General features: G+C 46.1%; 1 protein-coding gene across 3 annotated transcripts in view; it reads right to left on the minus strand.

Annotated features, from left to right (window-relative positions):
* Positions 1–25,844, minus strand: part of LOC103477425 (echinoderm microtubule-associated protein-like 6) — a 45,638-nt gene that overhangs the window by 5,437 nt on the left and 14,357 nt on the right. Inside the window, exons 7-35 of one of the 3 annotated variants that reach the window (XM_081616188.1) lie at positions 23,235–23,308; positions 22,982–23,109; positions 22,140–22,277; positions 21,217–21,358; positions 20,877–20,991; positions 20,417–20,626; positions 20,176–20,343; positions 18,150–18,256; positions 17,622–17,740; positions 15,529–15,715; positions 14,934–15,039; positions 14,483–14,576; positions 13,594–13,694; positions 12,266–12,468; positions 11,414–11,525; positions 10,817–10,944; positions 10,028–10,169; positions 9,790–9,942; positions 8,886–9,017; positions 8,501–8,589; positions 7,514–7,690; positions 4,908–5,124; positions 4,671–4,797; positions 3,555–3,563; positions 2,930–3,008; positions 2,317–2,446; positions 2,074–2,172; positions 1,076–1,096; positions 614–787 (exon numbers count right to left, since the gene is read on the minus strand). In XM_081616188.1, the coding sequence (XP_081472314.1) occupies positions 614–787; positions 1,076–1,096; positions 2,074–2,172; positions 2,317–2,446; positions 2,930–3,008; positions 3,555–3,563; positions 4,671–4,797; positions 4,908–5,124; positions 7,514–7,690; positions 8,501–8,589; positions 8,886–9,017; positions 9,790–9,942; positions 10,028–10,169; positions 10,817–10,944; positions 11,414–11,525; positions 12,266–12,468; positions 13,594–13,694; positions 14,483–14,576; positions 14,934–15,039; positions 15,529–15,715; positions 17,622–17,740; positions 18,150–18,256; positions 20,176–20,343; positions 20,417–20,626; positions 20,877–20,991; positions 21,217–21,358; positions 22,140–22,277; positions 22,982–23,109; positions 23,235–23,308 (3,681 nt within the window). The remainder of the gene's footprint in view (positions 1–613; positions 788–1,075; positions 1,097–2,073; positions 2,173–2,316; positions 2,447–2,929; positions 3,009–3,554; positions 3,564–4,670; positions 4,798–4,907; positions 5,125–7,513; positions 7,691–8,500; positions 8,590–8,885; positions 9,018–9,789; positions 9,943–10,027; positions 10,170–10,816; positions 10,945–11,413; positions 11,526–12,265; positions 12,469–13,593; positions 13,695–14,482; positions 14,577–14,933; positions 15,040–15,528; positions 15,716–17,621; positions 17,741–18,149; positions 18,257–20,175; positions 20,344–20,416; positions 20,627–20,876; positions 20,992–21,216; positions 21,359–22,139; positions 22,278–22,981; positions 23,110–23,234; positions 23,309–25,844) is intronic. The other 2 variants (XM_081616189.1, XM_081616191.1) reach the window with 2 other exon arrangements.

The raw sequence follows: 25,844 nt of genomic DNA on the forward strand, positions 1-25,844 counted from the left end.
TGGTTTCTACTGACCCAGAGAAACGGGTTCTGGTTTCTACTGATGGGTAAAAGAACGAAATATGAGGAAACATAACGGAAACAGGAATAAATACTAAACAACCAGATATTTTAAAACATGGATACTTTAACCTGTCAGATTGACAGATTCTCTTATTTTTATTAAATTAACATCAGTGGATAAACATCCAAAACCAAATGTTCAGTTTTAGTTTTACATGTTTTTGTTCTCATTTTAATAAAATGTTTATTAACCTGATCTGAGCAAACAGATTTTTTCTTATTTTTTAAATTATTTTGTTTTTACAGAATTCATAAATATAAATAACACAATAAATATAAATAACACAATGGGTTTTTTTTCTTCTGTTGAATCAAAATGTGTAACATGAATATATTTAGTCATATTTCTACATTTATTTCTTTTTTATACATTTATTGTTTTTAGAAATTATTTAATTCTGTATGTATAATTTTAAATTCATTTTACATTTTATTAGTAAACATGTTTGCTGAGTTTTTATAAAGTAAAACGAAGCCGTTCCACATGAGCCTCCGTTTCTCCCAGTGTGTTACTGGTTTCCCTCCCCGTTTACTGGTGAACTGGTCCAGACCTTCCTGCCAGCGCCACACGGTGATGGTGTGTTCAGGTTCGACTCCGACAGACAGCAGCAGCTTCCCGGTGGCGCTGAAGTTCACGTATCCGACTCCTTTGGCGTGGCTGGAGCGCAGGACGGACAGCGTCTGTTTGCTCATCGCGTCCCAGACGTGGATGGACGGATTCGTACCTGCATGCGGGAAAACACACAGGAAGTGATGTCACACATAAACGAGGTCAGCAGGTCAAACAGCAGCAGCAAAGATTCAGAGCAAACCAAGCAGGATGAGGATGAGAGCAGCCGGCAAACATCCTGAAACCAGAGCCAGCAGAATCCGAATCCTTCAAACAAGATTAAAGTTCATTAAGTTTAAATGATGGAATATTCCCAGTTCAGATTATAATCCCTCAGCAGGTTTCCTCTGGACTTCAGGCTGTTTGCTGAGATGATTCGACGGCACGTTGGTGAATAATTTACCTGAGATTTCACCGACGTCACCTGACGAGTTGTGAGAGCGATGAGGCAAATAAGGCCAGCAAGAAACACATAAACACATAAAAACAATAAAAACCTGCTGAGTTGATTTACGAAGACTAGAAACATGAACCGACTGTCAGCCTGTTCTGATTTCTAATAATCAATAGGAAAACCTGGTGGTTTCAGCAGGAATCTAAATGGAAAATGGAAAAATCAGTTTCACCTAAAGCATGCAGATGAGTAGCATCTGCAAATCTCAGAAAAAAAACTTTATTTCTTCACTAATCTGAGCAAAAGTTTGAAACATTTCACATTTTCCACTCACTGCTGGCACAGTTAGAACAGAGCTCAGTTTTTCACTCGTTCTTCGCTTTTTTACTTTGTCAGTAGAAATAAAACAGGAAGTAAACAGGAAGTAAAAGCAGGAAGTAAAGCAGGAAGTACAACAGGAAGTAAAGCAGGAAGTAAAAGCAGGAAGTAAAGCAGGAAGTACAGCATGATGTAAAAGCAGGAAGTAAAGCAGGAAGTAAAGCATGATGTAAAAGCAGGAAGTAAAGTAGGAAGTAAAGCATGATGTAAACAGGAAGTAAAGTAGGAAGTAAAGCATGATGTAAAAGCAGGAAGTAAAGTAGGAAGTAAAACAGGAAGTAAAGCATGATGTAAAAGCAGGAAGTAAAGTAGGAAGTAAAACAGGAAGTAAAGCATGATGTAAAAGCAGGAAGTAAAGCAGGAAGTAAAGCAGGAAGTAAAGCAGGAAGTAAAGCAGGAAGTAAAGCAGGAAGTAAAACAGGAAGTAAAGCATGATGTAAAAGCAGGAAGTAAAACAGGAAGTAAAGCAGGAAGTAAAGCAGGAAGTAAAGCAGGAAGTAAAGCATGATGTAAAAGCAGGAAGTAAAGCAGGATGTAAAACAGGAAGTAAAGCAGGAGCGGTTCAGCAGAGATGAGTCAGCAGAGGAACACAGAGCCATGCAGCAGACAGCAGGTCCGGCGCAGCGTACCGATCTGTCCGCTGGCGATGACGTTCTTGTATTTGGGATGCTGGTTGACGGTCAGACACAGGATGTCGTCGCTGTGCTCCAGGTAGAAACTCTGAGTTCCTGCAGGGCAGAAAGGAGTTCAGATCGTCTGAGGTTGTAAACCTTGATCTGATCTGGACAGTTTCATAAACCAAATGAGGAGGTTTGTTGTTCTTCTAGATCTGATCCTGTGCTGTCCGGCGTTTCCCAGCCTGACCGTCGTACCGTTGGTCAGGCTGTGGACGATGGCCGTGGCGGCCGTGTGGTAGACGATGTCTGAGCCGTCGTTCAGGTAGTGCAGGTTGTTCCGACAGTCGAAGCCTCTGAAGCCAAAGATGTGATCCAGAACCAGGTCCTGACGACGAGGAGGAAGACGAGGGTAAACATGATGAAGATGAGGGTAAAGATGATGAAAAAGAGGGTAAAGTGATGAAAATGAGGGTAAAGATGATGACGATGAGGGTAAAGATGATGAAGACGAGGGTAAAGGTGATGACGATTAGGGTAAACTTGATGAAGATGAGGGTATGGTGATGAAGACGAGGGTAAACATGATGAAGATGAGGGTAAACTTGATGAAGATGAGGGTATGGTGATGAAGACGAGGGTAAACATGATGAAGATGAGGGTAAACTTGATGAAGATGAGGGTATGGTGATGAAGACGAGGGTAAACATGATGAAGATGAGGGTAAACTTGATGAAGATGAGGGTATGGTGATGAAGACGAGGGTAAACTTGATGAAGATGAGGGTAAACTTGATGAAGACGAGGGTAAACTTGATGAAGACGAGGGTAAACTTGATGAAGATGAGGGTGTAGTGATGAAGATGCCGTGCCTCCACCAGCCTCTTCTTCTTGGACACGTTGTTTCTCTGTAGTTTCTCTGGCTGCTTGGCGGCTCGACTCACTGGAGGCCTGAAGGACCAATCAGGACGTTTATCACTAAAACACAAAGATGTCTGACAGGACGACGTAAGGGACGACAGACATGACAAGAGACTCGTCTTCATGCCAACATGAGGAAATATGGAGGCAGTAGAGACAGGAAGTGGAGACAAACCCAGGATGGGTCAATTACAGTCTTTCTACAACTGATGATTGGACTAGACCCGTTCAAACGATAATGGAAAAATACTGCAGTGTTAAAACACACCAAGAAATCTGTTCATTTACCCGCACAACCTTTCTAACCCATCCATCCATCCATCCATCCATCCATCCATCCATCCATCCATCCATCCATCCATCCATCCATCCATCCATCCATCCATCCATCCATCCATCCATCCATCCATCCATCCATCCATCCATCCATCCATCCATCCATCCATCCATCCATCCATCCTTGATGTGACTGAATCATGTTTCTTCCCCTCAATGAGGAACAATTATGATGATCATGTTCATTCAAGAGACAGACGGACAGACAGGTGGACAGATGGACAGGTGGACAGGTGTTACCTGGTTCCCCTGGACAGCAGAGGGACGGAGTCGAGGTAAACATTAGAAAATACAATAACTTTAGTTAGCAAATATGAACATTTAGGGCAACAACCTTACCAACACGCACACACACACACACACACACACACACACGCACACACACACACACACACACACACACACGCACGCACACACACACACACTTCGTGCTTTTGTGAAGCATGAAGCCTCTCAGGTACTTAAATGCTTGAACTTTTATCGTAAACTAGAAGGTTTTCGTCTGTGAATCTGGTTTCGATGGTGGAAAAGAAAAAGTAATCAAACATGGAGAGAAAGAAACAAGCAGCAGACGTGTCTCCAAAGAGCCGAAGATAAATCCTGAATCTGGAGAAGCTCAGAGGCTCCGAGGGGCGGAGAAAACTATCAGGACTGAAATGAGCAGGAAGATATTTTATCACTTTTATTGTAGAGAAAAAGGGAAAAAGGAGTTTTCATCAAATTTGGACAAAGTAGATCTGAACTAAGAACAGTTTATATTTGTAAGTACAGATAAGATCACTGATTATTGATCATGGATTGATCCAGTTCTGCTCATCAGTGAAATAATCTGAGGAAGGTCAGGGGATGGATTTGACCTTTAAGGAACCGTTGATGAACTGAACTTTAAGGAGAAAACAGTCACAGATCATGCAGAGATAAATAGAGACGTGTTGATTCCCATGGATCCAACTCAGCAGGAAGAGGAAGAGGAGCAGCTGAAGATTAGCTCCAGTTCAGTTCAGGCTTCGGGAAACCTGAAGAAAGACGCTAAAACTCAAACGCTGCAGTTTAAAGGTCAGACTCTCCACCAACTGGCGGTGCAGTACCATCTTTAGACACCAGGGGGAGCCTGGTTTTAAACTCATAGGAAGGTAAAAGTTCCTCTATTGGACAGTTTAAATGAGTAATTAATGACGCTAATTTGTGTCTGGAATCCGGCCAGATTGGGCCGTTTTCCTGCTGAGCCAGAGGAACCAGAGGAACCAGTCATCTCCTCCTGGGCAGTAAAGTCATCAGCGGTTTTCATGAGCTCTGAATCAAAGCCGTACCGTCAGACCGTCGGTGAATCAGAGCGGCCATGTTTACGGCTCCTACCTCTCCTCGGCTGAAAGCTCCTTCAGCTGCTGGTGAGGTTTGGTTCCTCTCATCTCTCTGATGCTCACCGCAAACATCTTCGTCACGTAATCCACCGTCTTCTCTCTGGCAACGTCACTGTCGTAACCTGCAGCACAGGAAATGACATCAGAAACCAGGAAGCAGGAGGCTGAACTGGTGGAATCATCTGAGTGTGACTGGAACCAGTCAGAGGAACCAGAGTGAGTTCGGACCCACCTCCGTCCTCCTCGATGTCGTCCTCTGACTCCTCGCTGTCGGCGCCCGGCGGCGGGTCCAGCTCCCTGCTGACTCCGCCTCCTCGCTCCCTGGTCCAGACCATCAGGGCGGTGTCGGCTCCGCCCACCGTCAGCAGGGCGGAGTCATCCTGAGCCCAGCGGACGTTGGTCACCTGAGCGCTGTGGCCGACGTAGCGCTTAAAACGGGCAAACTGACCCTGATGGAGAGAGGACCGCTGAACGCCATCCAACCAAACATCCAACCAGCCAACCAGGTAAACAACCAACCAAACATCCAACCAACACAACCAACCAAACATCCAACCAAACATCCAACCAACCAACCAACCAGGCAAACAACCAACCAAACATCCAACCAAACATCCAACCAACCAGGCAAACAACCAACCAAACATCCAACCAGCCAACCAGGCAAACAACCAACCAGGCAAACAACCAACCAAACATCCAACCAACCAACCAGGCAAACAACCAACCAAACATCCAACCAACCAACCAGGCAAACAACCAACCAGGCAAACAACCAACCAAACATCCAACCAGCCAACCAGGCAAACAACCAACCAACCATCCAACCAACCAGGCAAACAACCAACCAAACATCCAACCAACCAGGCAAACAACCAACCAAACATCCAACCAGCCAACCAGGCAAACAACCAACCAACCATCCAACCAACCAACCAGGCAAACAACCAACCAGGCAAACAACCAACCAAACATCCAACCAACCAACCAGGCAAACAACCAACCAAACATCCAACCAACCAACCAGGCAAACAACCAACCAGGCAAACAACCAACCAAACATCCAACCAGCCAACCAGGCAAACAACCAACCAACCATCCAACCAACCAGGCAAACAACCAACCAACCATCCAACCAACCAGGCAAACAACCAACCAAACATCCAACCAACCAGGCAAACAACCAACCAAACATCCAACCAGCCAACCAGGCAAACAACCAACCAACCATCCAACCAACCAACCAGGCAAACAACCAACCAAACATCCAACCAGCCAACCAGGCAAACAACCAACCAAACATCCAACCAACCAACCAGGTAAACAACCAACCAAACATCCAAACAACCAACCAGGCAAACAACCAACCAACCATCCAACCAACCAGGCAAACAACCAACCAAACATCCAAACAACCAACCAAACATCCAACCAACCAAACATCCAACCAACCAGGCAAACAACCAACCAAACATCCAACCAGCCAACCAGGCAAACAACCAACCAACCATCCAACCAACCAACCAGGCAAACAACCAACCAAACATCCAACCAGCCAACCAGGCAAACAACCAACCAACCATCCAACCAACCAAACATCCAACCAACCAACCAGGTAAACAACCAACCAAACATCCAAACAACCAACCAACCAAACATCCAACCAACCAACCAGGCAAACAACCAACCAACCAACCAACCAACCAACCAACCAAACATCCAACCAACCAACCAACCAGGCAAACAACCAAACCAACCAACCAACCAACCAGGCAAACAACCAACCAAACATCCAACCAACCAGGCAAACAACCAACCAAACATCCAACCAGCCAACCAGGCAAACAACCAACCAACCATCCAACCAACCAACCAGGCAAACAACCAACCAAACATCCAACCAGCCAACCAGGCAAACAACCAACCAAACATCCAACCAACCAACCAGGTAAACAACCAACCAAACATCCAAACAACCAACCAGGCAAACAACCAACCAACCATCCAACCAACCAGGCAAACAACCAACCAAACATCCAAACAACCAACCAAACATCCAACCAACCAAACATCCAACCAACCAGGCAAACAACCAACCAAACATCCAACCAGCCAACCAGGCAAACAACCAACCAACCATCCAACCAACCAACCAGGCAAACAACCAACCAAACATCCAACCAACCAACCAGGCAAACAACCAACCAACCATCCAACCAACCAAACATCCAACCAACCAACCAGGTAAACAACCAACCAAACATCCAACCAGCCAACCAGGCAAACAACCAACCAAACATCCAACCAACCAACCAGGCAAACAACCAACCAAACATCCAACCAACCAACCAGGCAAACAACCAACCAACCAACCAACCAACCAGGCAAACAACCAAACATCCAAACAACCAACCAAACATCCAACCAACCAAACATCCAACCAGGCAAACAACCAACCAAACATCCAACCAACCAACCAGGCAAACAACCAACCAACCATCCAACCAACCAACCAGGCAAACAACCAACCAAACATCCAACCAGCCAACCAGGCAAACAACCAACCAACCATCCAACCAACCAAACATCCAACCAGCCAACCAGGCAAACAACCAACCAACCATCCAACCAACCAAACATCCAACCAACCAACCAGGCAAACAACCAACCAAACATCCAACCAACCAACCAGGCAAACAACCAACCAAACATCCAACCAACCAAACCACCATTCATTCATCTTAACAGAAATCTCTGAATCCTGTGTGTGTGTGTGTGTGTGTGTGTGTGTGTGTGTGTGTGTGTGTGTGTGTGTGTGTGTGTGTGTGTGTGTCGTACTCTGACTGGGTAGCTGAACAGCTTCAGGAAGCCGAAGTCGTCTCCGGTGGCGAGCAGAGTTCGGTCTCTGGTGAGCGACGCGGCGTTGATGTCGGTGATGTCACTGTGAGTCGGCCATATTCCCTCACAGCTGGAGCCCAGAACACAGGTCCAACTGGACCAGTCCACCCGCTCCAGCTGCACACACACACAGCATCACACAGGGTAAAGTCCAACTGACCCGGCTGAGGCCTCCTGATCCAAACTAAACATTTGATTCATGTCTGCTTTGCATAAAGGAGGAAATAAACTCAACATTTTGTCTTTCCTCTGATTGGTTGAGCTCTTTAAAGATCCAGCAGCATTTTGTCCATTTAGCTGGGAAACAGGAACTGAGCTGGATTTGACCTCTGAACCAAAGTAATGGCGTTCTAGGAAAAAAGTCCAAATTCCAACATGGCGTCGCCCATAAACTTCGTTAACGTCTTTAACCAAACTCCACTTTCAATTTGAGTTTACAGCTGCAGGATATAAAACCTGCCTGATGGTTTCAGACTCACTCTGACTTCTGTCTTGTAAAATAAACACGTTTCCATTAAATCTTACAACTGTTAAGGCGAGGAGCGGCCATGTTGGAACGAGAGTCGGCCTTATAAGTTGTAACTGGAGTTAGTCAGAGTTGCTCCCAGTTTCCTAGTGGGAAATCCGACTTCAGAAAGCGTTCCAGTTGACTTTTCTGACTGGGAATTTCCCAGATCTGAGTCCAACCGGAACGCAGCATTAAACAGGATCCATGTCAGGCTAAAGTTTCTAAGAAAGTTCAGTTGAAAACAGAAAAATGATTCAGCTTTAATATATCAAACATGTTGTGTTTAAGAGCCTCGACATAAAGATCAGCTACAGATTTTACAGCAGGAACATGAACCTGCTGGTACATACTGACTACAGAATATGCTCCTCATGACCACATTCCTGCTGAACCGGTCCGGTCTGCATGCAGAGACCCACCTCAGAGTTCTGGATGGTTTGTCTTCTTCCTCTGGGGGCTTCGAAGAACAGCTGCTCCTTGGCTCCGGTGTTGACCTGCAGCAGTTTACCTGCAACATGTGACACAGGAAGAAACGACTAAACGTCTCCATGGTTACAGGAAAGGAAGCTGATTGGCTGGAAGGAAGGAAGTGGACCCGGCAAACAGGAAGAACCGAGATTCAGCTCAGAGAAAAAAACCTTCAAACGACTTAGAGAGTGATTTAAAGTTTTTAAAGTTTCTGAAGGAAAACTGAGGAAGTTACAAAACAAAAGACTGAACAAGAATCAAAACTAATAATTTCTTCTGACTTTATTTAACCCAGCTTGTTGCGACTGCTTTGTCCTCCAGCAGGAACTGGTTTACCTCGGGCGTCCCAGTCGACGTGTGTGATGTAGCTGGACGCTCCTTTGCAGATCCCGACCCGCTTGGTGCTCAACACGTGGTAGATGTCGACGAAGCTGTCATGTGACGCCACGGCCAGGTATTTACCTGGATCTGAGAGCCGAGACAGGAAGAGAAAACATTCAGACCTCCTCTGATCGGTCCTCTGGAAATGTACAAACCGGTTTGATGAACTTTATCTTTACTCAACAGGTGAAAAAACATGAAAGTTTAACATCTTCAGAAAAAACCATCTGATGTTGATGCCTCCTCAAAATTCACTGACAAATGAAAGAGAAGAAACTTTGATCCTCCAGGCTGATCAGAAAAGTTCAGCAGTGAAAGGAAACAGGAAGTGGAATAAAAGCAACTGAAGGAAACATTTCAGACAAACCTTCAAAACAACAAGAGTCAAAATAAGAAGATTCATCTAAAACACGTCAAAAAATAAAAACATGAGCCAAAAACTTTACTGCAGCAATTTGATAAAAACCTTAAAGCTGCAGAACAGAAATTATTCAAAAGATCAAGTTTGTTGAAACTTTCACTACGTGGTGATACAGTGCTGGGCTGAACCGGGTCTGGGTCGGTACCAGGAACCGGGTCAGTACCTGGAAGCAGGTCGGTACCAGGTACCGGGTCTGGGTCGGTACCAGAACCGGGTCTGGGTCGGTACCCGGAACCAGATCTGGGTTGGTACCAGGAACCGGGTCTGGGTCGGTACCAGGAACCGGGTCTGGGTCGGTACCTGGAAGCGGGTCTGGGTCGGTACCAGGAAGCAGGTCTGGGTCGGTACCTGGAACCGGGTCTGGGTCGGTACCAGGAACCGGGTCTGGGTCGGTACCAGGAACCGGGTCTGGGTCGGTACCAGGAACCGGGTCAGTACCTGGGCTGAAGCGAACATCAGAGATGGCGTCTCGGCGGTGGTGGAAGCTCAGCAGATCCTCCAGCGTGTCGGCGTTCACCACCAGGACGGCGCCGTCGCTCAGCCCCACCGCCAGCGCTTTGCCATCAGGGGAGAAGGAGCAGCAGCGGCCGCCTGCGGCAGAACCACAGCAGGTTGGACCCACGGCTCGGTTCTGGTCCAGAAACAGCCTGGAACCAACAGAACTTCTGGTTCTGACCTCTCTTCAGCTTGCGGACCGCCACCATGCGGTGGTTGGCCGACGTCTCCCACAGTCGGAGCGTTTTGTCATCGCTGACGGTGACGCAGACAGGAAGCAGCGGATGGGCGGCCAGACCCCAGACCTCCCCCTCCATGTGACCCTGCACACCCAAAACACTCGTCTGGACCCAACCTGACCAATTAACACAAACACTCACCTGGACACAACCTGACCAATTAACACAAACACTCACCTGGACACAACCTGACCAATTAACACAAACACTCACCTGGACACAACCTGACCAATTAACACAAACACTCACCTGGACACAACCTGACCAATTAACACAAACACTCACCTGGACCCAACCTGACCAATTAACACAAACACTCACCTGGACCCAACCTGACCAATTAACACAAACACTCACCTGGACACAACCTGACCAATTAACACAAACACTCACCTGGACACAACCTGACCAATTAACACAAACACTCACCTGGACCCAACCTGACCAATTAACACAAACACTCACCTGGACCCAACCTGACCAATTAACACAAACACTCACCTGGACCCAACCTGACCAATTAACACAAACACTCACCTGGACACAACCTGACCAATTAGCACAAACACTCATCTGGACGATGATAACCAACCAGTTTATCATAAAACAAACATTTCCCTGCAGCAGACAGACGATCAGAACCACTTCCTGTTATAATGAACTGAATTGGGTCCATGGTTCTGACTGGTTCTGACTGGATGTAACTGGTTCTGACTGGTTCTGGCTCCCACCTGCACCAGCAGGGTCATGGGTCCGGTCTTGTCGATCTCCAGAACTTCTCCGTTCTTGGTGCCGACCAGGATGTGTCCGTGGCCCAGAGTGATGGCTCTGATGGACGGGTTGTCCTCCAGCAGAAGGCCTGGTCACACACAAACCAGTTCAGACTGGTTACTGGAGCAAATGGTGGGATTCTGGAGGACCAGAGTGAGCAGCCTCCTGACCCGGATCAGAACCAGCAGGAAAACGTTTTTATTCTCTGGTAACATTTAATGTCTGAATCAGATCCATGCTGACATGTCACCACATGTCCACATGGGGGCGGTGCTTGTTTACCTGCTTACTAACTAACTTAGCAGATACCTTTAGACTGCTGTTCTTCCAGCCCAGAGAATAAATTAGACCAGAGGAAACTTACTTATGCTCATCTACCAAACCTGAACAGGAGCATCGAGTTCATTTACTTTGGATCAACAATATCAGCTTTTTCTTCTTTTGGAGGTTTATGTGTGATTTTAATGGGACATAAATTCCTCTCATCAGCTGCTGATCACTCACCACTCACTAACAGATATGATATAATTTACAAAGGGGGTTAGGGTTAGGTCCACCTTTTGACCCCGGGGACAGAGCCGTCCTCTTGATGGCGTACGTCTTCAGGCAGCGGTCGAACATGTCGTCCCACAGCTCCACCACTCCGTCTTTCCCTCCCGTCACAAAACCCTGAAACCAGAAGAGAGACGGACTGAACGACAGATTATTTCATCTAGAGGCGAGAAAAGAAGCAGCAGGAGCAGAAACGGATCAATAAACCTCCAAACGGATCAATAAACCTCCAAACGGATCAATAAACCTCCAAACGGATCAATAAACCTCCAAACGGATCAATAAACCTCCAAACGGATCAATAAACCTCCAAACGGATCAGAAACCTCCAAACGGATCAATAAACCTCCAAACGGATCAATAAACCTCCAAACGGATCAATAAACCTCCAAACGGATCAATAAACCTCCAAACGGATCAATAAACCTCCAAACGGATCAGAAACCTGAATCTGTTTGATCAGAACCTTCATCCTGATTTCAGTCTTTCACTGAAAACGTTTTATTTTCAGGAAAATCAGAGAACAGATTAAAAACCAGTTATAATGTTATATTATTACATTATAACCAGGATCCGAGTTCAGCTGGATGTGGTTCTGTTGGTAGAACCGGGTCACATTTCTGTGGATCTACAGATTTACTGGAAATGGATGGAGAATAAATGAACAGGAAGAAGAATCTGAGTATCTGTGTGTGATTGGCTCAGTGGATGATCGGCCCGTCATCCTCTCATCCATCCCTCATCCTCTCATCCGTCCCTCATCCTCTCATCCGTCCCTCATCCTCTCATCCGTCCCTCATCCTCTCATCCGTCCCTCATCCTCTCATCCGTCCCTCACCCTCTCATCCGTCCCTCACCTTGTCCAGGGAGAACATGGCGAACACCGGCCCGTCGTGAGCCTTCACCGTCTTCAGCAGGATCGGCTCCTTCCAGATGTAAACGTCTCCGTTGGCGGCGCCGGAGAAAACCAGCGCCTCGCTGCGGCCGTAACACACCGACATCATGGTCTCCGGACGACCCACGCTCCTGAACGCACCGCGCCTGAAGGTCAGGCCGCCCCCTGGAGGACGGAGCAGGAAGAGCAAAAACATCAGCAGAAAGGGAGAAGTTAACGTAATATTCATTATTGATCATCATATTGGAACCAGAGCAGATCTGACTCACATTTAAGCCCAATTTCACTGATTAAAACTTAATGTTTTTGAAGTGTGAATCATTTAATCAGCTGTAATCAGATTATTTTAACAGAAAAGATGAAAAATCTGCAGTGCATAATAACTCAGCAACAGAAGAGAGAAAGTTTGAGTTTTAATTCTTCATTTAGCATCAAAACAGCTGAGAGCAAAAAACTTCTGCTAAATCACATTAATTCATGTCAGTAAAACACGGAGCGGATTCTCTACAGATCTGGACTGAAACATTTATTTCCTCTACTTCAGTGGTTCTTAACCTTTTTTGAGTTACCGAACCCCCCAGTTTCATATGCGCATTCACCAAACCCTTCTTACCTCCACCCCGACACACAGAATACTTTGCGGTATTCTGATTTAGTAATGTAATTATATTAGCTGTATTACCACCCCCACACCACTAGAGGCAGTAGCAACCCCGAAAAGATGCGACTAAGGAGCAGATTTAGACTATAGAATTTCGTAAAAACTGAGTTTTGCTTAAGTAAATAAAGACACAAGTTAAAATCCCTGCAGAGAGTGGAGCTCCTTCGATCAGGGCTCCTCCGCAGCTCTGATTGGCTAAGCAATGTAACGTGATCCTCTGATTGGCTAAGCAATGTAACGTGATCCTCTGATTGGCTAAGCAATGTAACGTGATCCTCTGATTGGCTAAGCAATGTAACGTGATCCTCTGATTGGCTAAGCAATGTAACGTGATCCTCTGCAGCAAGTGATGGCAAAGCGGGGCGTCATCACGACTTTACACAAGTGAGTCTTTACCTCCGCGGCAGAGGCTCCGCCGAACCCCTGGGGTTCAACCGAACCCAGTTAAGAACCAGTGGTCCATAAGGTGTATAAATCAGCCAAATTAAAACACCAGTGTGTTAAAAATCAACACAGGATCAAACAGAACAAACAGCCATCAGAACCAGATGAAACTTATTCTGTGTGTGTGTGTGTGTGTGTGTGTGTGTGTGTGTGTGTGTGTGTGTGTGTGTGTGTGTGTGTGTGACCTGCATGCTGCCAGAACCGGATGTGTTTGATCCCCACAGTCACCAGTCTGTCCATCATCACTGGGTTACATTTCACCACAAAGATTTTGTCCTTCTGTCCCCTGAAACAGACGGACGAGTCAGAACACGTCCTCATGTCCACATGTCCTCATGTCCTCTGTCTCTAATGTCTTTTATCAGATTAAATCAGAGGTTCTGTCGTCTTCCTGGGTCAGAACCGAACCAGAACCAGACAGTTTGGGTCAGAACTGATCAAGATGCTGTTTGACTTGATGACAGAAACAGGAAATATAAAAATAGTTGCTGCCTAAAATAAACGAATGTCTCTAAAAATAAAAACCAGATTAATAAATAACTTCCAGCAGGTTTCCAAAAACAGTCCCAGTTGATTTATATCTTCATAAAACAGAGTTATTTATAATCATAAGCAGAATTATTTAAAGCATTTATCTGACTAACAGGATGTTCTGATGTGGACTAGAAAACATCCATTAGCAGAACTTTAATCCTGTTTCTGAGGTTTATTTTACGTTTTGTCTGGTTTCCAGCAGTTTTTCAGTTTTATTTTTTGTCAGGTTTTCAGCAGTTTTTTACATTTTGTCTGGTTTCCAGCAGTTTTTCAGTTTTATTTTTTGTCAGGTTTTCAGCAGTTTTTTACATTTTGTCAGGTTTCCAGCAGTTTTTCAGTTTTTTACGTTTTGTCAGGTTTTCAGCAGTTTTTTACATTTTGTCAGGTTTCCAGCAGTTTTTCAGTTTTTTACGTTTTGTCTGGTTTCCAGCAGTTTTTCAGTTTTTTTTTTGTCTGGTTTTCAGCAGTTTTTCAGTTTTTTACATTTTGTCAGGTTTTCAGCAGTTTTTCAGTTTTTTCGTTTTGCCAGGTTTTCCGTACCGGGCTGTTGCCAGCTTCTCTCCTCGTTTCCAGTCCCAAACCACGATCGAATGTTCGTCATCGACTCCAACAGAAACCAGAGTCTTCCCATCGGCTGGAGGGACAAACAGAGAACGGATCATCTGGAGGAGGCCGAGGGTCAGAGGTCACAGGAGCTTCAGACGGGTCAGCTCAGATCTCTGACAGTTAGAAAATAATCTGCTTTTCCAACATGAAGAACGACTCCGAGTCTCAGAAGGTTTCATTGTTTTACATCCTGAGGCATCCAGCTCTGTTTCACATAAACCGTAAGATTAAAGAAATATTAACGTCCAGAAATAAATCGTGTTTTGACTGGAGGACGAGAGAGTTTACCGACACAGCGGGTCAGGAGCAGGTGAAATATTTCTAAATGATTTCACAGAGAAATCACATCATTTCTGATGATTTTTAATAAAACTTTAATCTTTACCTGAGAAGTCGAGAGCGCAGACGCCTCTCTGGTGCTGACCCCTCAGCAGGGACAGACACTTCAGGGTCTGGACGTCCCAGACGTGGACGGCCGGGTCTCTGCCCACCTGAGGACAGACGGACAGCAGGATGGTCAGCCTGGACCGGTAGGTCTGGACTGGTCAGTCTTCACCGGCCAGTCTGGACCGGTCCAGACTGGACCAGACAGACTGGACTGGTCAGTCTTCACCGGTCCAGACTGACCGGTGAAGACTGTTTGGTCCAGTCTGGACCGGTCCAGACTGGACCAGACAGACTGGACTGGTCAGTCTTCACCGGTCCAGTCTGACCGGTGAAGACTGTTTGGTCCAGTCTGACCAATCAGGGTTTACAAGCTGCAAAGCTGCTCCATCCCTCATCAGTCCAGCCTGACAGTGAGACGTACGGCTTCATGACTAGTTTACAAACTGTCACATTTCAAGGATTGATGATTATATTTAATTCAGACTTAAGAGGAAAATCACTAAACCAGCAGCTGAAACTGAATCTAACAGCTGGAAGAACAAAAGCAGCAGCAGAAAGAATCAACGTCTCTGTCTCCGTGTGTCTCTGTCCACCTGTCCCGTAGCGGCGTAGTCCTTCAGCGGGTGGATGCTGAGGCTCAGGATGTCGTCGTCGTGGCCGAGGTAGAACCGCTGGCTGTGCAGCTGCCGGTTGTAAACCACGCCCACCGCGGCCACATGGTACACCACCTCACCGCTCTGGGCGTAGAACAGGTTGTTCCTGCAGTCGTAACCACGGTAACTGGACACACACAGCGTAGAGGTCACACATACAGCGCAGAGGTCACACATACAGCGCAGAGGTCACACACACAGCGCAGAGGTCACACACAGCGCAGAGGTCACACATACAGCGCAGAGGTCACGCACAGCGTAGAGGTCACACATACAGCGCAGAGGTCACGCACAGCGTAGAGGTCACACACAGCGCAGAGGTCACACACAGCGTAGAGGTCACACACAGCGTAGAGGTCACACACAGCGTAGAGGTCACACACAGCGTAGAGGTCACGCACAGCGTAGAGGTCACGCACAGCGTAGAGGTCACACATACAGCGCAGAGGTTACGCACAGCGCAGAGGTCACGCACAGCGTAGAGGTCACGCACAGCGTAGAGGTCACGCACAGCGTAGAGGTCACACATACAGCGCAGAGGTCACGCACAGCGCAGAGGTCACACACAGCGTAGAGGTCACACATACAGCGTAGAGGTCACACACAGCGTAGAGGTCACACATACAGCGTAGAGGTCACGCACAGCGTAGAGGTCACACACAGCGTAGAGGTCACACATACAGCGTAGAGGTCACACACAGCGTAGAGGTCACACATACAGCGTAGAGGTCACACACAGCATAGAGGTCACACATACAGCGTAGAGGTCACACACACAGCGCAGAGGTCACACACAGCGTAGAGGTCACACACAGCGTAGAGGTCACACACAGCGTAGAGGTCACACATACAGCGTAGAGGTCACACACAGCGTAGAGGTCACACATACAGCGTAGAGGTCACACACACAGCGTAGAGGTCACACACAGCGTAGAGGTCACACACACAGCGTAGAGGTCACACACACAGCGCAGAGGTCACACACAGCGTAGAGGTCACACACAGCGTAGAGGTCACACACAGCGCAGAGGTCACACACACAGCGCAGAGGTCACACACAGCGCAGAGGTCACACACACAGCGCAGAGGTCACACACACAGCGCAGAGGTCACACACACAGCGTAGAGGTCACACACCTTGATCAGCCTGTATCAAAACCATTCAGGTCTGGACTTTGACTAGGCCATTTTAACTGCATTAATCCAAAACATCCCAGAATGCATCAGTTTTTAAACCTCAGAGTTTTTAACCCGACCAGGACCTTCACAATCTGGGTCCAAACCGGGTCTTCAACAGAGCCACGGTCCAGAACCCAACAGCAGATCTACAGCAGAACCGTTTGAGTTGGTCCAGAGAGATTCATCCACAGGAGAGAAACGGATGGATCCAGACAGAATCTGGTTCTGCTGGTTCTGGTTGGTTCTGGTTCTGCTGGTTCTGGTTCTGATTGGTTCTGGTTCTGCTGGTTCTGGTTCTGATTGGTTCTGGTTCTGATTGGTTCTGGTTCTGGTTCTGCTGGTTCTGGTTCTGATTGGTTCTGGTTCTGCTGGTTCTGGTTGGTTCTGGTTCTGCTGGTTCTGGTTGGTTCTGGTTCTGATTGGTTCTGGTTCTGCTGGTTCTGGTTGGTTCTGGTTCTGCTGGTTCTGGTTGGTTCTGGTTCTGATTGGTTCTGGTTCTGCTGGTTCTGGTTGGTTCTGGTTCTGGTTGGTTCTGCTGGTTCTGGTTCTATTTAACCTTCTGAACTCAGTGAATCAAATCAGGTGTTTAAAATCTGAGGTTGTATTTATTAAAATGATGGATTATAATCTGATGTGATTGATCAGCAGAATCGATCGGTTCTGATCCAAACGTCATGAAGCTGCAAACGTTTCAACATTAATCTGGTTTTTAATCTGCTGAACTTTGACTGGACCGTTTTTCCCTCTAATGACAGGAATGTTTGATCTGAGTTTGTGATGTGGATCAGAAACAGGATTTATTCCAGATTAATAATCCCGATGTCAGACTGCAGCCCGTCTCCATGGTAACGTACCCGTGAACAAACTGCAGGCGCAGGCCCTGGTCCGGTCCGCTCTGCCTCTTCAGGGATCCAACCTGCTGCTTCTTCTCTCTGCTCTGCTGCTGCAGCTGAGGCAGATCCTCCTTATAGACCTGCAGCACAAACACAGCGTCAGGCTGCGGCATCGCTGCAGTCACAGAGCTGCAGCAGCACAAACACAGCGTCAGGCTGCGGCATCGCTGCAGTCACAGAGCTGCAGCAGCACAAACACAGCGTCAGGCTGCGGCATCGCTGCAGTCACAGAGCTGCAGCAGCACAAACACAGCGTCAGGCTGCGGCATCGCTGCAGTCACAGAGCTGCAGCAGCACAAACACAGCGTCAGGCTGCGGCATCGCTGCAGCAGCACAAACACAGCGTCAGGCTGCGGCATCGCTGCAGTCACAGAGCTGCAGCAGCAGCTGCTTCCTGCTGATGAGCCGATGGAGGATCAGTGGAGCAGCGCTTTCTCTGCAGGTCAGATCGGGTCAGGTCAGAGGTCAGAGGTCGGGTCAGATTCTCACCTGCCGCTCGTAGTTTATCTGCGTTTCCTGTTCGATGTCGGAGTCGAGCTCCGGGACGTCGGAGGCGTCGCTGTCCGACTCTTCGCTGTTGGAGTCGCCGAGACTCTCTGAGCGACAAACAAGGAGACACGGATTCTCTGAGTGGCTTCACCTTTGACCTCTGTGTTCCATTAGACAGGACTAGTTTGGGTTGGTTATCACGGTAACTTATGACACCAGAGACGTAACATCCTGTCTGAACGTCTCCATCGTTTTCATGACTGAACTGGTTCAAACTGATTCACATCAGATTAACTGGATGTGAATCAGTTAATCTGATGTGAATCAGTTGATCTGATGTGAATCAGTTAATCTGATGTGAATCAGTTAATCTGATGTGAATCAGTTGATCTGATGTGAATCAGTTAATCTGACGTGAATCAGTTAATCTGATGTGAATCAGTTAATCTGATGTGAATCAGTTGATCTGATGTGAATCAGATGATCTGATGTGAATCAGATGATCTGATGTGAATCAGTTAATCTGATGTGAATCAGATGATCTGATGTGAATCAGTTGATCTGATGTGAATCAGTTAATCTGATGTGAATCAGTTAATCTGATGTGAATCAGCTAATCTGATGTGAATCAGTTGATCTGATGTGAATCAGTTAATCTGATGTGAATCAGATGATCTGATGTGAATCAGTTGATCTGATGTGAATCAGTTGATCTGATGTGAATCAGATGATCTGATGTGAATCAGTTAATCTGATGTGAATCAGTTAATCTGATGTGAATCAGTTAATCTGATGTGAATCAGTTAATCTGATGTGAATCAGATGATCTGATGTGAATCAGATAATCTGATGTGAATCAGTTAATCTGATGTGAATCAGTTAATCTGATGTGAATCCGTTAATCTGATGTGAATCAGCTAATCTGATGTGAATCAGTTAATCTGATGTGAATCAGTTAATCTGATGTGAATCAGTTAATCTGATGTGAATCAGTTAATCTGATGTGAATCAGTTAATCTGATGTGAATCAGTTGATCTGATGTGAATCAGTTAATCTGATGTGAATCAGTTGGTCTGATGTGAATCAGTTAATCTGATGTGAATCAGTTAATCTGATGTGAATCAGATGATCTGATGTGAATCAGATAATCTGATGTGAATCAGTTAATCTGATGTGAATCAGTTAATCTGATGTGAATCCGTTAATCTGATGTGAATCAGCTAATCTGATGTGAATCAGTTAATCTGATGTGAATCAGTTAATCTGATGTGAATCAGTTAATCTGATGTGAATCAGTTAATCTGATGTGAATCAGTTAATCTGATGTGAATCAGTTGGTCTGATGTGAATCAGTTAATCTGATGTGAATCAGTTAATCTGATGTGAATCAGTTAATCTGATGTGAATCAGTTAATCTGATGTGAATCAGTTAATCTGATGTGAATCAGTTAATCTGATGTGAATCAGTTAATCTGATGTGAATCAGTTAATCTGATGTGAATCAGCTGGTCTGTGAAAAACTTTCTGGACATTTTGTTAGTTTTCCTGTTTCAGTTTCACTGCTCTGATCCGATCAGGAGTTCTGGTTCCTCTCCTGCTTCACATCGACCTCAGAGTTCTACCGGGTCAGACAGAACCTGACCCGGTTCGTCAGAACTCATGTAAAGTTTCTGTTCCAAACAGAACCGACCCGAACGTCTTAGTGAAACAATGAGAACAACCAGCTGGCGATAAATAAACTCCCTAAGAACTCGACCAGCGCCCCCTGTGGGCCAAACGTTCTTCTGAAGTTCTGCTCACAGAATTCATTTATTCTGCACCGTTTTCTGAAAAACTGGGTTTTTCTCTCACAACCTCCAGACCCAAACCCAGACACATCCGAGTAACCATGGTGATGGTTCATTAATCTACTCCCAGTAAAGCTCTGGAAATGTTCCGTCATCCTTAAAACTCCCAGGATTATCGATCCTGCTGGATCTTGGAGGAAGTGAGGAACGATCAGGTAGTTTGTCCTTCCTGTCCCACCTGCTGTGTTTCCGTCCGGCGCTCCGCCCGCCCCGTCCTCCGGCAGGAAGTGCCACTGGAAGAGGGCGTGGTCGGCTCCGCCGGTGGTCAGGACGCTCTGCAGGTCGCTGGACCAGCGGACGTTGGTGACGTGCGCCGAGTGGCCCAGGTACTTCTTGAATTTGGCTCCTTGGAGGCAAACGAGAGGCAGATTGTTGAGGGAGAAGAGAAGCAAAACGAAGCCGCAGGCGGAGCAGCCAACCTTTCCGCAGGCAGGGGAAGCGGTACAGCTTCACCAGGCCCAGGTCGTCCCCGGAGACCAGGACGCCGGACGACAGGTTGGCGTCCACCGCGTTGATGGCCGTCGAGTCGGAGTACTTTGGCCAGACGCCGCTGACCTCTGACCCCAGGACGCTGCTCCAGGAGGCCCAGCGCTGACCTTTAACCTCCTCGTTGGTGATGGGTTTCCCCACTGCAGGAGGAAGGAAAGCAGATCTCAACAAATGCTGCTGTTGCCATGGAAACGATCAATAACCATCATCCATAGAAACCAGACAGAAAGAAAACGTCTGACTTTCATCTGCAGGAAGAAACGACTCGGAACCTGATCGATCGGTGAAGCAGAGAAGGACGGATCAAACTCTACAGACTCTGATCTGATGATATTGATCAGATCAGATCGATCGGATCGATCCAGTCTGTACTCTCTGGTCCAGACTCACTGGGCATCCGGTAGAAGAGGCGTTCTCCGGCTCCGTCGTTGCTCTGCAGGATCTTCCCGTCCACAGTCCAGTCCAGGTGTGTGATGAAACTGGTGGATTTACTGCATTCTCCCACCTGGAACCAGTCAGAGCAAAGATGGCTGCCAGTCAGGGATTCAGCCGCTGCTGGGTTTCCTCCAGTAGAAATCTGTTTACCATCTGACAAAGCTGAACAACGGAACTGGACATTAAACTGGACTGCATGAATTTTAATCTTATTACAGTTTTATGGTTGGTTTTTATGTTTCTGGATCGTCTCTGTCTGTCTGTGCAGCATCACTTCCTGCTGAGGCTTCCTGACCTTCTTGTATCTCTGGGCGACGGCGTAAACATCCACCAGGCCGTCGTTGGAGCCGACAGCCAGATACGCCCCGTCTGGAGAGAACTTCATCTCATGGATCACCTCCTTCCTGTCCTTGATGTGGACGACCTCCGTCATGTCCCTGAGTGGGCGGAGAATCCGGTTAGCATCACGGGATAAACATTAGCATCCGGTTAGCATCACGGGGTAAACATCAGCATCCGGTTAGCATCACGGGGTAAACATCAGCATCCGGTTAGCATCACGGGATAAACATTAGCATCCGGTTAGCATCACGGGATAAACATTAGCATCAAGTTAGCATCACGGAGTAAACATTAGTATCACAGGGTAAACATTAGCATCCGATTAGCATCACAGGGTAAACATTACCATCCGATTAGCATCACAGGGTAATGCTAAACATTAGCATCCATTTAGCATCACAGGGTAAACATTACCATCCGATTAGCATCACAGGGTAAACATTACCATCCGATTAGCATCACGGGATAAACATTACCATCCGATTAGCATCACAGGGTAAACATTAGCATCACGGGGTAAACATTAGCATCCGGTTAGCATCACAGGATAAACATTAGCATCCGGTTAGCATCACGGGATAAACATTAGCATCAAGTTAGCATCACGGGGTAAACATTAGTATCACAGGGTAAACATTAGCATCCGATTAGCATCACAAGGTAAACATTAGCATCTGGTTTGCATCACGGGGCAAACATTAGCATCCGATTAGCATCACAAGGTAAACATTAGTATCCGGTTAGCATCACAGGGTAAACATTAGCATCTGGTTAGCATCACAGGGTAAACATTAGCATCCGGTTAGCATCACAGGGTAAACATCAGGACCCGGTCCGAGTCGGGGGGCCCGGTCGGGGCCACAGCGTCTGGCTCACCTAACTCTCAGCACGGTGAAGGATCCGTCCTTCATCCCCAGAGCCAACTGGGATCCGTCCAGGCTGAACGCCACGCTGCGAACCGCCTCCTCCATGTTGCATCGCGCGATGAGAGCGTGGTCAACCAGGCTCCACAACCTGACACGCACACACATTAAGACACACACACATTAACACACACACATTAAGACACACACACATTAAGACACACACACATTAACACACACACACATTAACACACACACACACACACACATTAACACACACACACACACACACACACACACATTAAGACACACACATTAACGCACACACATTAACACACATTAACACACACACACACACACGCACACACATTAACACACACACACCCAAACACGCACATACACACACATTAACACACACATGCACACACACATTAACACACACACACACACACATTAACACACACACCCAAACACGCACATACACACACATTAACACACACACACACACACACACACACATTAAGACACACACACACACACACACATTAAGACACACACAGCTTGGTGTGGTTCTCCACTGCTTCAGGTTAAACACAAACAGCTGAGAGTTTACTGGTAGAACATTGTGTCTTGTCTTTAATGAAGGTATAAAGTTATTTTCTCATGCTGTTTTCTCTCATTTCTTATCTTTAGTTCTTATATTTTCACCTTCATCTGTTCGTCCCTTTGCTGCTGGTCAACCTGAATTTCCCCACTGAGGGACAGTAGATTATATTTCTATCATAACTGCTCCACCTCGGCTCCCAGTGCACTGCTGGTGCTACTGGGCGGCTCCAGTATGACATCGTTTCCCACCTGACGGATCGGTCGTCGCTGCCGGTTACAGCCAGAGGTTTTTTGGGATGAACGTCCAGAGCCCAGAGTTCGCCCTCGCTGTGACCCTGCATGATGAGCAGCGGCTTGTCGCGCTCTCGCACCATCACCTGATGAACACATGAACACTGTTGCTGATAAACCTACAGTTTGTTCATTTGAGCCGCTGAGCTGCGTTCGGTCTAATGAGCCAGAATAAAACATTTTTCCTGAAACGTTTCCGGTTCCTCCTCACCTCAAAGATCTCGCTGTCCTGAGTTCCTGCCAGGATCCGGTCGGCTCGCCAGCAGACGCTCCGGATGGACAGACCTGGCCCAGACAGGGAGGACACACGGACCAGACCAGAGTTCATGACTACTTATTTTTGATACAAATGGAACCCCATACAAAACCAGGATAATATATGGGTTTAGCTTTTATAATAAAGTTAAAATCAACTGAAAGAAATTTGTGTTTCTCATGATTTCTGGTAAACTTGTAAATTGTTTACACCAGATCATAAAAAGTGAACAGAAAAAAATGTTTTTGCATCACATTATGAAAAAAAAGTTAAATTAAAAATAAAAAAATCCTTCAGGTCCGTTAATGTTATGAACGTTTCAGAGGAGCTGAAAGAGAACGGCAGAAACATCTGTTCATTTCTAGAAGTGGTGATGATGATGATGGTGATGGTGATGATGGTGATGATGGTGATGATGATGATGATGATGATGATGGTGATGGTGGTGATGATGATGATGGTGATGGTGATGATGGTGATGATGATGGTGATGATGATGATGGTGATGATGAAGAAACGTCTCACCAGGATTCTGACCTCCGTGTTCAGAGAATTGATGTTTTAGGAAAAGGTCAAACCTCCATGCGTCGGTCGCCATGGAGACATCAGAGCTCTCTTTAGGAACCTTAAAGGTTCTGAAGCCGGTCGGTTCAGTCCAGTTACCAGCAAACAGAACCGACTCATAAACCCAGACATGAAGGAGTTAATGTGAAATAATCAGTTAAATGTAGGAACTAAATGATGCAGAGGAATACAGAATGGTAGAGGCAGCATTATGATGGGGGATCTCATTTATCCAGGAAAAACTAACATGTAGTTTGTTTATCTGTAGTTTGTTTATCTGTAGTTTGTTCTGTGTAGTTTGTTCTCTGTAGTTTGTTTCTCATGTTTGTTTCTCTAGTTTTTTTCCCTGTAGTTTGTTCTCTGTAGTTTGTTCCCTGTAGTTTGTTTCTGTGTAGTTTGTTCCCTGTAGTTTATCTGTTGTTTGTCTGTAGTTTGTTTCCCTGTAGTTTGTTCTGTGTAGTTTGTTCTCTGTAGTTTGTTCTGTGTAGTTTGTTCTCTGTAGTTTGTTTCTCATGTTTGTTTCTCTAGTTTTTTTCCCTGTAGTTTGTTCTCTGTAGTTTGTTCCCTGTAGTTTGTTTCTGTGTAGTTTGTTCCCTGTAGTTTATCTGTTGTTTGTCTGTAGTTTGTTCCCTGTAGTCTGTTCCCTGTAATTTGTTTGTGTAGTTGTTCCCTGTAGTTTGTTCTCTGTAGTTTGTTCTCTGTAGTCTGTTCCCTGTAGTTTGTTTCTCTGTAATTTCTTTCTGTGTAGTTGTTCCCTGTAGTATGTTCCCTGTAGTTTGTTTCTGTGTAGTTTGTTCCCTGTAGTTTGTTCTCTGTAGTCTGTTCCCTGTAGTTTGTTTCTGTGTAGTTGTTCCCTGTAGTTTGTTCCCTGTAGTTTGTTTCTGTGTAGTTGTTCCCTGTAGTTTGTTTCTGTGTAGTTGTTCCCTGTAGTTTGTTCCCTGTAGTTTGTTCCCTGTAGTCTGTTCCCTGTAGTTTGTTCCCTGTAGTTTGTGGCTCTGTAGTTTGTTCCCTGTAGTTTGTTCCCTGTAGTTTGTTCCCTGTAGTTTGTTTCTGTGTAGTTGTTCCCTGTAGTTACTTCTCTGTAGTCTGTTCCCTGTAGTTTGTTTCTGTGTAGTTTGTTCCCTGTAGTTTGTTCTCTGTAGTCTGTTCCCTGTAGTTTGTTTCTGTGTAGTTGTTCCCTGTAGTTTGTTTCTGTGTAGTTGTTCCCTGTAGTTTGTTCCCTGTAGTTTGTTCCCTGTAGTTTGTTTCTGTGTAGTTTGTTCCCTGTAGTTTGTTCCCTGTAGTTTGTTCCCTGTAGTTTGTTTCTGTGTAGTTTGTTCCCTGTAGTTTGTTCCCTGTAGTTTGTTTCTGTGTAGTTGTTCCCTGTAGTTTGTTTCTGTGTAGTTGTTCCCTGTAGTTTGTTCCCTGTAGTTTGTTTCTGTGTAGTTTGTTCCCTGTAGTTTGTTCCCTGTAGTTTGTTCCCTGTAGTTTGTGGCTCTGTAGTTTGTTCCCTGTAGTTTGTTTCCCTGTAGTCTGTTCCCTGTAGTTGTTCCCTGTAGTTTGTGTCTCTGTAGTTTGTTCTGTGTAGTTTGTTCCCTGTAGTTTGTTCTGTGTAGTTGTTCTCTGTAGTTTGTTCCCTGTAGTTTGTTTCTGTGTAGTTGTTCCCTGTAGTTTGTTCCCTGTAGTTTGTTCCCTGTAGTTTGTTCCCTGTAGTTTGTTCCCTGTAGTTTGTTCTGTGTAGTTTGTTCCCTGTAGTCTGTTCCCTGTAGTTTGTTTCTGTGTAGTTGTTCCCTGTAGTCTGTTCCCTGTAGTTTGTTCCCTGTAGTCTGTTCCCTGTAGTTTGTTCCCTGTAGTTTGTTCTGTGTAGTTGTTCTCTGTAGTTTGTTCCCTGTAGTTTGTTCCCTGTAGTTTGTTCCCTGTAGTTTGTTTCCTGTTCCCTGTAGTTTGTTCTCTGTAGTCTGTTCCCTGTAGTTTGTTTCCTGTTCCCTGTAGTTTGTTCCCTGTAGTTTGTTCCCTGTAGTT

Source organism: Poecilia reticulata, chromosome 15 (genome assembly GCF_904066995.2).
Source record: "Poecilia reticulata chromosome 15, P_reticulata-male-v2, whole genome shotgun sequence".
NCBI lineage: Eukaryota > Metazoa > Chordata > Actinopteri > Cyprinodontiformes > Poeciliidae > Poecilia > Poecilia reticulata.